This window comes from Panulirus ornatus, chromosome 55 (assembly GCF_036320965.1).
Source record: "Panulirus ornatus isolate Po-2019 chromosome 55, ASM3632096v1, whole genome shotgun sequence".
Lineage (NCBI taxonomy): Eukaryota > Metazoa > Arthropoda > Malacostraca > Decapoda > Palinuridae > Panulirus > Panulirus ornatus.
In genome coordinates this window covers 16929068-16944577 of record NC_092278.1, presented here as the reverse complement: position 1 = coordinate 16944577, position 15510 = coordinate 16929068, and the positions used below count along the sequence as shown (strand labels likewise).

Genomic DNA, 15510 nt, shown 5'->3' with positions numbered 1-15510 from the left:
CCCAACAGACTTCATACTTGCCCCTCTTTCCAAAACTCTTGCATTTATCTCCCTAACAAGGAAACAGACGAAAGAAATGGCCCAACCCACCCCCATACACATGTATATACATACACGTCCACACACGCAAATATACATACCCATACATCTCAGTGTACACATATATATACACACACAGACACATACATATATACACATGCATACAATTCACACTGTCTGCCTTTATTCATTCCCATCGCCACCTCACCACACATGGAATAACATCCCCCTCCCCCCTCATGTGTGCAAGGTAGTGCTAGGAAAAGACAACAAAGGCCCCATTCGTTCACACTCAGTCTCTAGCTGTCATGCAATAATGCCCGAAACCACAGCTCCCTCTCCACATCCAGGCCCCACAGAACTTTCCATGGTTTACCCCAGACGCTTCACATGCCCTGATTCAATCCATTGACAGCACGTCGACCCCGGTATACCACATCGATCCAATTCACTCTATTCTTTGCTCGCCTTTCACCCTCCTGCATGTTCAGGCCCTGATCACTCAAAATCTTTTTCACTCCATCTTTCCACCTCCAATTTGGTCTCCCACTTCTCCTCGTTCCCTCCATCTCTGACACATATATCCTCTTGGTCAATCTTTCCTCACTCATTCTCTGCATGTGCCCAAACATTTTCAAAACACCCTCTTCTGCTCTCTCAACCACGCTCTTTTTATTTCCACACATCTCTCTTACCCTTACATTACTTACTCGATCAAACCACCTCACACCACATATTGTCCTCAAACATCTCATTTCCATATATATATATATATATATATATATATATATATATATATATATATATATATATATATATATATTGGTTTTTAGTTGCCCCAGGGAATTTCAGTTTTTTATACAGATTTGCATTTGTGGTGTGCACTACATATTTGTCTTTCCTTACAGCTCCACCTTACCACTCCCGCCACAAGGTCCAGGCCACCAGCTGGAATTACGCTTCTACCAATGAGGAGGACGACCATCGTGTCACAGACCAATCAGACCGCTACGTCGACCTCAGCTTTGCGCCACCATACAAACCACCCCCAGAAGGCTACAAGGTAATTTAGCTCATTAAGATATTTGATTATTAGATTCTGTTTCTTTGAAATAATTCAACTTTGGTAGTGTTTACATAAAAATATTATTAATTGCCTTCTGCCACCATACTTACAGTGTGAGGTTTGTAGCCATTCACTGTATAATGAAGTCTGTGTATACTCTGAGACCATCATTTCATTAGATAAGACTAAGAAAAGTTCAGACAGCAGGGTTGGAGTGATGTACTTGATCAGTTTGAGTTATCATACAACGTCCATAATTGGTTCTTTATTATTTACCTCTGTTGCTTTTATTGGTAATAGGTTGTTTATGGATGGGGTTGTTAGGGAGGTGAATGCAAGAGGTTTTGGAAAGAGGGGCAAGTATGCAGTCTGTTGTGGATGAGAGAGCTTGGGAAGTGAGTCAGTTGTTGTTCGCTGATGATACAGCGCTGGTGGCTGATTGTGGTGAGAAACTGCAGAAGCTAGTGACAGAGTTTGGTAAAGTGTGTGAAAGAAGAAAGGTGAGTGTAAATGTGAATAAGAGTAAAGATATTAGGTACAGTAGGGTTGAGGGTCAAGTAAATTGGGAGGTAAGTTTGAATGGAGAAAAACTGGAGGAAGTGAAGTGTTTTAGATATCTGGGAGTGGATTTGGCAGCATGTGGAACCATGGAAGCGGAAGTGAATCATAGGGTGCGGGAGGGGGCGAAAATTCTGGGAGCCTTGAAGAATGTGTGGAAGTCGAGAACATTATCTCTGAAAGCAAAAATGGGAATGTTTGAAGGAATAGTGGTTCCAACAATGTTGTATGGTTGTGAGGCGTGGCCTATAAATAGAGTTGTTCGGAGGAGGGTGGATGTGCTGGAAATGAGATGTTTGAGGACAATATGTGGTGTGAGGTGGTTTGATCGAGTAAGTAATAATAGGGTAAGAGAGGTGTGGTAATAGAAAGAGTTTGGTTGAGAGAGCAGAAGAGGGTGTTTTGAAATGGTTTGGTCACATGTAGAGAATGAGTAAGGAAAGATTGACCAAGAGGATATATGCGTCACAGGTGGAGGGAACGAGGAGAAGTGGGAGACCAAATTGGAGGTGGAAAGATGGAGTGAAAAAGATTTTGAGTGATCGGGGCCTGAACATGCAGGAGGGTGAAAGGCGTGCAAGGAATAGAATGAATTGGAATGATGTGGTATACAGGGGTCACCATGGAAAGTTGTGTGGGGCCTGGATGTGGAAAGGGAGCTGGGGTTTCGGTGCATTATTGCATGACAGCTAGAGACTGAGTGTGAACAAGTGGGGCCTTTGTTGTCTTTTCCTAGCGCTACCTCGCACACACGAAGGGGGAAGGTGTTGTTATTCCATGTGTGGCGGGATGGCGATGGGAATGAATAAAGGCAGACAGTATGAATTATGTACATGGGTATATATGTATATGTCTGTGTGTGTACATATATGTATACATTGAGATGTATAGGTATGTATATGTGCTGTGTGTGGACGTGTATGTATATACATGTGTATGTGGGTGGGTTGGGCCATTCTTTCGTCTGTTTCCTTGCGCTAATGCGGGAGACAGCGACAAAGCAAAATAGAAATAGAAAATAGGTTGTAGATGGATAGGTCAGAAGTGATAGATGCTGTGACAAGAGTCAACAGGTGTAATTACTCTGTTCACCAAGAATACTGACATACTGACAAGGTGATATTTGTGTTAAGAATGCCCAGTAAAGATAGCCAAGAAGGTTGACAGATAGTTGTCTTGTGTTCGACATGCAGAAAGAAGAGATTGCTAAACAGTTTTATATTAACACAAGAGGACTGACAAAAAAGATTTACTGAATATATATGTTCAACGAAAATAAATAAGATGATTAATATGTGGCTTGTTATTGATTGTATTTGATTGGGGTTGACAAGAGTTGACGAATTTTTGTTAATTTTATTCAACATATATGGAGAATATTGAGGGGGTGTGTTAACTGTACTGCACAGATAGAGAGGTGTTTTAAATGTTCAACACTAATAGACAACAGGTTTGGCACATGCATGTATTGACTAGGGAAAGGATAAAGAAGTGGGTTGGATATGAGTTGACAAAGCATGTGGGTTGTACATGAGTTGACATAATGGCTGGGTTGGTTATTAGTTGACATAACATGTGGTTTGAAATTAAGTTGACATAATGGATGGGTTGGATATTAGTTAACATAATGTATTGACTGGATATTAGTTGAAGTAAGAAGTGGGATGGATATGAGATGACTTAACAGTTGGGTTGGGTAGAGTATGAGTTGACATAATGGATGGGTTGGATATGAGTTAAGATAATGGATGGGTTGCATGTTATTAAAATAACGGGAGGATTGGATATAAGTTAAGAGTTGGATTGGATATTAGTTGACATAACAGATGTGTTGAATGAGTTTACGTGATAGGTGGGTTGAATATGAGTTAACAGGTGGGTTGGATATGAGTTGACTTAATGGGTGGGTTGCATATTATTAGTTGACATAGCAGGGAGTTTGGTTGTGAGTTGACATGGCATATAAGTTGGATAAGAAGTGACATAAACTGGTGGTTAGATATGAGTTTATATAGCAGGTTTATTGGATTTGAGTTGACATAGTAGTTGGATTGTATGTGAATCAACAGAGCAGGTGGGTTCATAGAGAAGATAGGTGGGGTAGTGAATCACAGAGGTGAGTTGGCATTTTAGAGTTGACTGAACAGATATGGCTGACATGTTAGGGAGGTGGATTGGCAGAGGAAATGTAGGATACATGGTAGGGATATGAAGGTGACAATCATGGAGTATGGGGTAGGTGTTCTATACTGCACCACATCTAGACAGTAGTTCATTCTCCCAGCTTGTTACCTTGTTTCCCCTGATGTTGTCTTTCTTCATCATATGATATTTCTTCTACTTTCATCCCACACATCTGCCTGCATGACTTGCCTCTCTCATTTTCCATTTTCTCAGTTTTCTTATTTTCATCTGCCTAAACATCATGCCCAAAGAATGTCTTATTAGTATCACCTCTTTCCCCTACTTCTCCCCATCCAACTTCCTCTTCAGCCTCATCACCTAACTTCACCATAGAATATTTGTAATGGCAGTTATCAGTACATTTTACAACTGAGTACAAGTTGGCCCTTATCATCTTATTAATATATGACTAGTCAGATAATTGGGTTAATTGCCCATAAGCAAATTGTGTTCAATTTTAGCATTGTTTAGGTTTGGCACAAACATGTGCTGTCAAATGACGTGGCATTGATTAGTACTTTCAAAATAAATTATTGAAATAACTGTATATAATCATATTGATTATGTGGAGTAAAAGGTGTGCTGCTTCTTCAGGTACCCAACGGCCATCTGCCTGGCTTGGACATGGACGACACAGGCGTCTATGTCAACAGTCGACGGCACAATATGCTGGACTCCAACATGAACAAGACGTAAGTACTAGATTGATGACCTTCTGTCCCCACACTTCCATCTGTCATATTGAAATGGTGTTTTTCACAGATTGCCTAAAGATCATCCTCAAATTACTTTGTCATCTTCAAATTAAGTGGCTGTTCAGCAATTGACAAATCACATATGATTATTTAATTACCAGGTCACCATTGATCAGGGTTTGGTCACCAGTCTCATTTCATGCATATTGTGAAGTACAGTTTGCCAGATTTTCAGAAACTTATTCCTGCTTAGTCAAAAGTTGTATTTGTTGTACAGTATCCGTTTTTTGTACCATAATTTTAAAGACCCTAATTTATGAGAGAACATACCATGTAAATTTGGCTAACAAGATACATTCATGCTAGTAGCAGAAATGCAAAGTGCAGAATTTGCATTGGAAGGGGTGAAACATAATTGATGACGTGAAAGCATCTCCCGTCTGGCCTTTTCATTGCAGGTCATAGGAGAGATGTAAGTGGCAGCATGAGTTTGTTATTGCTAGCTTGAGTAGTCTTTATTTGAAATGATGATATATGAAAGATCTGAATGATAAGTCATATGGAATGAAATATACTGTGTTTTCTAAGTGATGTCTATTATATGCATGTCCTAGGTGAAACTAGGTGGAAAGTTTCCGGCTATGTGGGTAATTATATGTAAAAAATTAATGAGAATATTTAATGTTAGGTTCACTCTTAGTTGGGTATATACCACTTTGAGTAGCAGCTTGGGAACAGTTTTAAATGTATAGAATGGAATTATTTTGGATGATGCCTGCAGTGGATGCAAAGCTAGCATTAGGGACAGTGCTGGGAACAGATCAGGTATCCACAGAAGGAAGGGGAAGAGAGAACAGCCACCCTTACATATACTGGGTGAACCTGAGCATCTGACAGTGTTCATTTGAAATCTTTTTAATGTTATATATGAAAGAATTTTCATAGATTGACCATGTCCTACTCAGTAAGTGTAGGATGTCAGTTTCCTTAGAAGGTTTAAAAGGACTTCATTTTAAGGAACTTAAAGAGAACCATTATGAGAAATGAGATCAGATGGATATATCAAGCAGTACTGAGTGTGAACTAAAAATTTTGTGGATTAAAAATGAAAAGGAATGAATGAGGTTTCAAGTGATATTGGAGCATTGTTGTACATGTAAAAGAGGTTTAGTGGACTTACAAAAAGAGCAGTGTGAAAGATGAAAGTGTATAGTGAATTTGATGTGCATAGTAATTTGAGAGAAGCAAGGCATATTTGTTAATGATGTTATGGAATATCATTTTTGACATTATATTAAACTGATAGGTATGTGATGGCTTAGGAAACAGAGGGAGTTGAAGAACGTAGCAAGAAAATTTGTAAATGAAGATGTATGAAACATATCATAGAGAGTTTGATATTAATACAAGCACACACCGTGACTGGATTGGAGATTAATAAGGGTAGGGAGGTGATAGATGTTGATAGTATGTTGATTAATGGAAGAGATAGCTGATAGTTTTGTGGGAAGGAGGATCATAGGTATTTTGAAATGAGTATTTGCAGTATTGATTGTGAATATACAGAAATTAGTGGAAAAATGTAGAATTTTGGAAGACGTGGAATTTATAAAAGAATGTCATTAAGGGAAGTGGATGAGATAGCACCCAAGTCCTCTCATGAATTTTAAGAGTATGGATTTGAGATATGTACCAAAGGAACTGTGCAAAATGTTTGCTGTGACTGCTTTTATTTAAAATGATAAGGTGTCAGCCTTCAGTGTAAGAATTATAGAATTTGTTTATCAAGTGTCACACAAGTACAAAGGAGTGAAGTACAATGGTAGCTGATTGAATTAAGAGGATATGCCTAATTTGTCAGTTAAAGCAAGATGGATCTTCACTGTTGTAGCAATAGAGCTTTTTAACTGTAACATTGGTAGCTGTGGAAAAAACAGATCATATAGAGATGTGTAGTGGAACTAGTAAGAGTATAGACACTCAGGGAAGCTGAAATGAGATGAATTTTTGCAAGCTGATATTGGAAGAATTAGAAGTTGAAATTGGTAATGTGTTTATAAACAAAGGGAATAGGTAGACTATATAATAATGTCAAAGAATATTGAAAGTTCTGAGAAATGACAGAATATGAAAGTGAACAACAGCAAGGTGGATTCATTTAAGAAAGAAATAGTCCATTTATGTAAAAGCTGAGTAAAAGAATGAAAATGGTTCAGAATTTTAGATATAACAAGCACATACTGTTGATGGGGAATACAAACAGTGATGGCAAAGCCTTGAAAATTTAATCATCATTTGTTCTGAGGATAATTGATAAGTAAAAATATAGGAGGAAACAGGTTTGATGGTGTTTGTTAGTTGTCCTGCTTTTATCTGTTGTTGAAGTGAAGCATGGTTATGTTGTAAATGAATGATTTGTTATTAGCTTGAAGTGTTCAAAGTTGGATGTCAATTATGGAGAACAGCCAGAGAAAGAAATTGATTGATACTCTCTACAGACAATAGTAGTAACTGAAGTGAAATGTGGAAATCCATGGAATGGAAGTTGGAAGAATGACAGAAAATGAATGAATTTGGTGGAGAAAAAAAAAACAGAGGTAAGGAAGACATTTAAGACAGGAGAGTTTGGAAGTAATTAAGAGTTGTTAGTAATGAGGAAAGGTCAGTGGGAAGGATTAGAATGTATAGAGAAGATTGTAAGATCCACCCTGCTGATTATTCTGGTACAGCATATAGATGCATCATGGTAAAAAAATTATTGAGTGGAAAAAGCATACTTAGGAAAGTTTTTCTATCCATAAATGTGTGGCACAGTGGAAGGCAAGTGAAATTTTAATGAGCACGCATTAACCTGGCCAAGTGAATGAATTCGTCAGGAAATGAGAACCTTTCGTGAATGTTATTGATGCTTTAATGCAAACACAACATTGAATAAGCTTGTTTGTGTGTTCATTATTTATTGTAATTATCTGCCACTTTAGCAGCTATGGCCAGCAGATGTACATGAGTAAGTGAAGGTGAATGATAATGAAAGTGCACGTGAAGGTTGTCATTAGACTCATTTAGAGCTACTTGTACACCATGATACTGTATTGGATAACAGTAATCGGATTTGTGCATCACAGGGTAACAAGACAATTGAGATTATTTACTGTACACCAATCCCAACTTTTGGAGTTGAAATCAGTAGGGAAAGTCATCCTAAATCTCCAAAAGAGGACAACGATAGTTCTCAACCTCTCAATATTGTAACTCTCAGAAGGAGTGCCTTTTAGACCTTGTCTCTTAGAGTGTTGGGAAGATCCTTCCAGTTCCCAGCTTTAAGTAACATTGTAATTGTTACAGAAACCATATGAATATCTGTTTGTTTGACCTGTATCCATAGTAATGGTGGTCTGTCCCAAGCACTTGGAAGTGTAACCCCATACTGCTTATCAAAGGGATTTGCTGGGAGGTAGGAGAGTATTGCCTCACTGATCAGCACTTAAGTCATTACTGTCTCTCTTATCACATGGATACCATCTGGTTTTTACTATCACTGGACTGCAAGTTTGATTGTGCTGGTGATATGAGTCAGAGGTGGAGGGAAGAAGGAGAAGCGGGAGACCAACTTGGAGGTGAAAGGATGGAGGGAAAAAGATTTTGAGCAGTCGGGGCCTGAACATAAAGGAGGGTGAAAAGCATGCAAGGAATAGAGTGAATTAGAACGATGTGATATACTGGGGTCTACGTGCTGTCAGTGGATTGAACCAGGGCATATGAAACATCTGGGGTAAACCATGGAAAGGTCTGTGGGGCCTGGATGTGGAAAGAGAGCTGTGGTTTTGGTGTATTACACACGACAGCTCAAGACTGAGAGTGATCAGATGTGGCCTTTTTTGTCTGTTCCTGGCGCTGCCTCGCTATGGGGGGGTTGCTGTTTCATGTGTGACAGGGTGGCAATAGGAATGGATGAAGGCAGCAAGTATGGATATGTACATGTGTATATATGTATATGTATGTATATGTGCATTTGTGAGTGTTTATGTATATACATGTGTATGTGGGTGGGTTGGGCCATTCCTCATCTGTTTCCTTGCGCTACCTCACTAACACGGGAGACGGTGGTTGAGTATAATTTGCTTATGGATGGGGTGGTAAGGGAGGTGAATGCAAGAGTTTTGGAGAGAGGGGCAAGTATGCAGTCTGTTGTGGAGGAGAGAGCTTGGGAAGTAAGTCAGTTGTTGTACGCTGATGATACAGAGCTAGTGGCTGATTCGGGTGAGAAACTGCAGAAGCTGGTGACTGAGTTTGGTAAAGTGTGTGAAAGAAGAAAGCTGAGAGTAAATGTGAATAAGAGCAAGGTTATTAGGTACAGTAGGGTTGAGGGACAAGTCAGTTGGGAAGTACGTTTGAATGGAGAAAAACTGGAGGAAGTGAAGTATTTAGATATCTGGGAGTGGATTTGGCAGCGGATGGAACCATGGAAGCGGAAGCGAGTCATAGGGTGGGGGAGGGAGCGAAAGTTCTGGGAGCATTGAAAAATGTGTGGAAGGCGAGAACGCTATCTCAGAAAGCAAAAATGGGTATGTTTGAAGGAATGGTTGTTCCGACATTGTTATATGGTTGCGAGGCGTGGCCTATAGATAGAGTTGTGCGGAGGAGGGTGGATGTGCTGGAAATGAGATGTTTGAGAACAATATGTGGTGTGAGTTGGTTTGATCAAGTAAGTAATGAAAGGGTAAGAGAGATGTGTGGTAATAAAAAGAGTTTGGTTGAGAGAGCAGACGAGGGTGTTTTGAAATGGTTTGGTTACATGGAGAGAATGAGTGAGGAAAGATTGACAAAGAGGATATATGTGTGAGGTGGACAATATGTGGTGTGAGATGGTTTGATCAAGTAAGTAATGAAAAGGTAAGAGAGATGTGTGGTAATAAAAAAGTGTGTGGTTGAGAGAGCAGAAGAGGGTGTTTTGAAATGGTTTGGTCACATGGAAAGAATGAGTGAGGAAAGATTGACAAAGAGGATATATGTGTCAGAGGTGGAGGGAATGAGGATAAGTGGGAGACCAAATTAGAGGTGGAAAGATAGAGTGAAAAAGATTTTGAGTGATCGGGGCCTGAACATGCAGGAGAGTGAAAGGCGTGCAAGGAATAGAGTGAATTGGAATGATGTGGTATACCGGGGTCAATGTGCTGTCAATGGATTGAACCAGGGCATGTGAAGCATCTGAGGTATCCCTGGGGATAGGGGTGAAAGAATAATTCCCACGTATTCCTCGCGTGTCGTAGAAGGCGACTAGAGGGGACGGGAGCGGGGGGCCAGAAATCCTCCCCTTCTTGTATTGTTTAACTTTCTAAAATGGGAAACAGTATATATATATATATATATATATATATATATATTTATATTTTTATATTTTGCTTTGTCGCTGTCTCCCGCATATATGTGTGTATACGTTGAGATGTATAGGTATGTATATGTGCGTGTGTGGACGTGTATCTATATACATGTGTATGTCGGTGGGTTGGGCCATTCTTTCATCTGTTTCCTTGTGCCACCTTGCTAACTTGGGAGACAGCAACAAAGTATAATAAATGAAGAAATAATAATATATATATATAGAAAGAATAGTTCCCACATATTCCCTGTGTGTCATAGAAGGCGACTAAAAGGGGAGGGAGTGGGGTGGCTGGATATCTTCCCCTCTCGTTTTTAATTTTCCAAAAGAAGGAACAGAGAAGGAAGCCCAGTAAGGATATTCCCTCAAAGGTTCAGTCCTCTTTTCTAAGTGCTAATGCAAATAGTATGAAAAAGAAAAAAATATATATATGTATAATTTGGAGGGAGATGAATAATGGGCAAAGACAAGAGAACAGATTGGAATATCAGTGAAGGGGGCAAGGGAAGAAGTGATAAAAGGTAGTGATGGAGTGAGTATGTTGAAGGATTGTTGAATTTGCTTGATGATTAGAGTGGCAGATGTAGGGAGTTTTGGTTGGGGATGGTGTGCGAACTGAGAGTCAGGGAGAGTGGTTTGGTTAAGAGAGAAGAGGTGATGAAAGCCTTGCTGAAGATTAAATCCGGCAAGGTGGCAGGAGTAGATGCTATTGCAATTGAATTTATTGAGAAAGGGTGCGAATGTGTTGTTGATTGGTTGGTTATGATATTCTGTATACATATAGGTCCTGGTGAAGTGCCAAAGGATTGGCGGAGTGCATGTATAATGCCATTGTACAAAGGCAAGGGGATAAAGATGAGTGTTCAAACTACAGAGGCATAAGTTTGTTAAGTATACCTGGGAAATTGTATGAGAGGGTCTTGATTGAGAGGGCAAAGATATGTACAGAACATCAGATTGGGGAGGAGCAGTTTGGTTTCAGAAGTGTAGAGGATATGTGGATCAGTTGTATACTTTAAAGAATGTATGTGAGAAATACACAGAAAAACAGATGGATTTTTATGTGGCATTCATAGATCAGGAGAAGACATATGATAGGGTTGATAGAGATGCTTTGTGAAAGGTCTTAAGAATATACGATGCGGAGGGAAGCTGCTAGAAGCAGTGAGGAGATTTATGAAGGGTGTACAGCATGTGTAACAATAGGAAGAGAGGAGAGTGATTGGTTCCCAGTGAAGGTCAATCTGTGGCAAGGGTGTGTGATGTCACCATGGTTGTTTAATTTGTTTATATTATATTGTTTATCCATCATTGCTCAAGGCACTTGATGTAGTTATATGGGGACCCACCTGCTGCTCCATCAGTCTTACAAGGAATATTGTGATGCTTCAATTAAACACCATGGAAAGCAAAACATGTTATTAGGTTTGGGGAAATATTTTCTTGAAAACTGACCGGATGAAATCCAAAGCAAAAATTGCACTTTATATCTATTACATATACTCCTTTGGAACTTGTACTAATGGATTTTCTCCACAGCAATTCGATGTATGAGAACGCCAACGAGATGAACAGCAGTGCCAGTCCGACACCATCCCACTACATCCATCCGAGCCACGGCCATAGCACGCCTGCACCTGCCAGTCCAGCCCGGCAGCCTGCAGCTGACACCAAGAAGGTACACTTTAACCTGGCGGGGACCCAGGGCCACGGCGGCTCAGCTGACGAGCGTGTGTTTGAGGCCAGGAATGAGGAGGTAGGCGCTGATCCAGAGATCCCCCCCCTCCCTCAGTACTTCTTGCATGCCCCACATATACCTAGGCACCGGGCCCACTCAGCTGTCCACCAGTGGTCCTGACCAGACTTTGAGTAGACCATGGGACTTATCAACTTGGCAGGTCCAAATCATTGAGCCTACAGATTAAAACAATGCTTACTGGCACAATTCCTGCCATATATACAACACCGCATGGCACTACACAAGTAATTTTGACTCCATGCAACTGCATTAGTCGCCTGCACCCCTAATATTAGTGATGCACAACATCAGACATGATCTCTAGTTCTGAAGCTTGATGACACAGATTTCTCATGCAACTTCAGTGCAGTTTTTATCCACCTGCATTTTTTGTAATTAACATTTTATGTACTTCATTGCACAAACATCAGTTTTCTTGATATGCATTGTGGCTGCCTTGGAATATCTCTAAATCATAGCAACTGTGCATACTTTTACCATAGCATCTGCACCATCGTGGGAGAAACAAGTGTGATGAATGACTACATTTGACACAAGGGATAACAGCAAAAGGTGGTGATGGGAAAGGGGAAGAAACTTCATAATAGTTTACACCTAACACATATTGGTGGAGGGACAGCAAGAAGACACATGGGGGTCACATATTACTTGCTTAGTTTCAAGGATATGCGATGATGGTGGTGATGATGCAGTTATAAAAGTTTTTGGTGATGGAATACAACAGGTATAGTGCTTGGTAGTAGGGGGAAACACTGCAATACTTGGTGGTCATGAGCAGCAGTACTTGATGATTGTGGGGAACACTGCAGTATTTGATGATGGTGGGAATACTGCAGTACTTAATGATGCTGGGGAACACTGTAGTACTTGGTGATGGGGAATACTGCAGTACTTGATGGTGATGAGGAAGAGCAGTACCAGATTGTGATGGAGAACATAACAATCTATGATGGTGGCGGGGAACACTGCATTACTTCAATTTGGTGAGGAACAATAGTACTTGATGGTGGTGAGGAAAACTCCAGTACTTGATGTTTTTAAGAAACACTTTGGTACTGGTTAGTGGTGTGGGACACTGCATTCCTTGATAGTGGTGGGGAACAGCAGTGTTTGATTTGGTGTTGAGGGGGGACACTGCAGTACACAATGGTGTTGGTGGGGATGTAGTATTTAGTGATAGTGGAAGACACAGCTGTACTTTTTTGGTGGAAGGAACATGGCAGAACTCATTGTTGGAAGGGGAAGAAACATAGCAGTACTCGGTGTTGGTAGGGGACACAACAATATTTGATAGTGGGAGGGATAAAGCATTGTTTGGTGACAGGGGGGACACAGCATTTTGATGATTGGTGTGGGGGTCGCAGTAGTACTTAGTGATCGTAGGAGACACAACGCAATGTGATGATCAGATCATAACAGTTCCTGGTGAAATATAGGTGGAACATGGCAGTTTTTTATGGTGGTGGAGGATACAGCAACACTCTTTCATGACTGTGACTTACTGGCATGTGTAAGTAATGGAGGACAAGCAGTACAAGATGGTGAGGAAAATGCAGTGGTAATAGGGAACAAGTAACATATGGTGATGAGGAACAAGATGCATACAGTTATAGCAGACACAGCTACACATGATGAAGGGGAACAAGTATGCAGTAGCAGGTATACATGTACACTAGGTGGTGGGGTTACAGAGCAACACAAGGTAATAAAAGACACACTAACACATGATGGGAAGGGCACAAGTAACTCATAGTGATGTAACATGCAGCTCTTGGTACAGAGGATGCAGTGCATCAGGGCATGATTGTGAACACGCAGTACCTGGGGATTAGGGATACAGCACATGTTGAGGGATGAATAGATATATGATGGTGGGGGATGACTGGGGCTTGTAATGGTAGGAGGTAATTGGGACTTTTGGTGGTAGAAGGAAAACAGAGCAATGTATAGATGGGCAACAGAAATAATGTAAACTTGGGAGATGTAGAAGCATCATGTGGTGGTTTGGAGCACAGTGGTGACATGTGGTATTTTACAAAGCAACACTTGATGATATAGGGGTGGACACAGCAGGTTTTGGTAAGTGTCTACAATACCACAAGTTGGGCAAACTGTAATAGGTAATGGTGGTATGGACACACAACAGCATGTTTGGGGAAAACACCTTGACACATGATATGGAATACAGACCCACGTGGTAGGGTGATGTGTGTGCCCGGTGACATATATAGATGTTATCATAAAGTCATAGCCGCAGGTGCTGCAGCATGAGACGAATGGTCATAGCTGCACCTCCTCTCCTGAGCCGCCCTTGCTGTTCTCGTTCCCTGCCCTGGTTCCTGCTGTTGACCTTGGTGGTGGTGACTGTGTGAGAACCTGTCACTACTTGCTGCCATGGCTTGACATCTCTAGTTACAGCAAGGTCTTTGGTGCACCTGATGTATAGGTCCAAAATATAACTAGCTTACTAGAATGAGTGGGGAGTGAGGTATGGGTGTTGAATGTTTGAGTGAAATGTAAAGTTATGTTACATTTCTAGCTTATAGACCGGGTTACTTCTCTAACTCTAGCCATTCAGCTCAGAAGTAGGCTTCCCACATATAAAATCTTATTTTTGTTGGGTAATGATAATACCTCAAAAGGTAGATAAGAAAGAACTTTAGTTAGTGATTAGCAACACGCAGTGATGTTTTGGACAGTCAGGTACATATGACTTTCCCAGGAAGGAAACTTCAGACTCAGCAGCTGGATATTAAATTAATTTCATATGGATTGTGTTGTAACAATTGAAAACTAGTTTATAGATAAACGCATATCTTAGCCATGTGCAGTTCCCTTATACCATGAATGTGAGTTGCACTGGACTTCAAACTTTAAATGCTTCTAAAGGCAGCTGGTGATGAGTCATTTACTCAATTGATATTCATTGAAATTTTTCTGATGTAGATTATTAGGTAGTGTAATGAGTGATTTCTGGATCCTGCCTGATGTGTATGCACAGGAGATGAGAGTTATGAGGTGACTGTTGTGTAGTGTTGATTGGCAGGTCATCGCACCACTAATGGAGGTATGTGGCTACTAACATTTAGAATTACTATTAACCAGCAAAATAGTTAATTACTAATACATTTTGTGTACTACAGTGATTTCTTAAGTGGCTTGAGTTACATTATTTTGAATAGAAGCACTAAAACCTTGCATGTTATCCTTACATGATACTAACTCATGCACATTGAGATAAGCAGTCCACTAACAAAGTACCAAGCATGAATAGGCTACCATCACCATAATTAGTTGCAGTTTCACATAGTGCTTATCCAGTATGGCAATAACATGATGGTTTATCACCTGCATTTGTCACTTGACATATGTCTATTATAACATACAACTCTGTGAGCATATACTCTGATTTGTTCCCTCCTAAAACTAGTAACTAGTGTTCAGGTATCAACATACAGGGTTATGGGCATTAAAAGCTTAAGATTATTAATTCATTTGATGGAAATCCTCAATATATGTAATAAGGAATGTGTAATGGCTTGACAGGTTATCAAGCGAGTAGCAGAAATGCAGCAGCTGGTGGAGGATGCTGAGAACTACCTGAGTGATGCGGATGGCGAAACTACCGAGACGGAAAGTGTCCGCTCGGACCAATATGGCAGACTCAAGCACTCGGACTCACTCCTACTTCTGACCCAGGTATAAAACTATCTTGTGATACTGTAGTCTTACTTTCCTCACATTATTTTATAGAGCCTTGTTAATCTAACTAACTAAAACTGACAATGGGTTTCATAGCAGTCTGTCCTAACCCAGGATCTCCTTTTGG

General features: G+C 40.4%; 1 protein-coding gene across 10 annotated transcripts in view; it reads left to right on the top strand.

Moving 5' to 3' along the window:
- The window catches only part of LOC139765482 (uncharacterized), an 843718-nt gene that overhangs the window by 804728 nt on the left and 23480 nt on the right, over positions 1-15510 (top strand). For 9 of the 10 annotated variants that reach the window (XM_071692900.1, XM_071692899.1, XM_071692903.1 and 6 more), the window contains 4 exons: positions 948-1102; positions 4442-4539; positions 11462-11678; positions 15228-15380. In XM_071692900.1, coding sequence (XP_071549001.1) covers positions 948-1102; positions 4442-4539; positions 11462-11678; positions 15228-15380 — 623 coding nt within the window. The remainder of the gene's footprint in view (positions 1-947; positions 1103-4441; positions 4540-11461; positions 11679-15227; positions 15381-15510) is intronic. The other variant, XM_071692901.1, reaches the window with a different exon arrangement.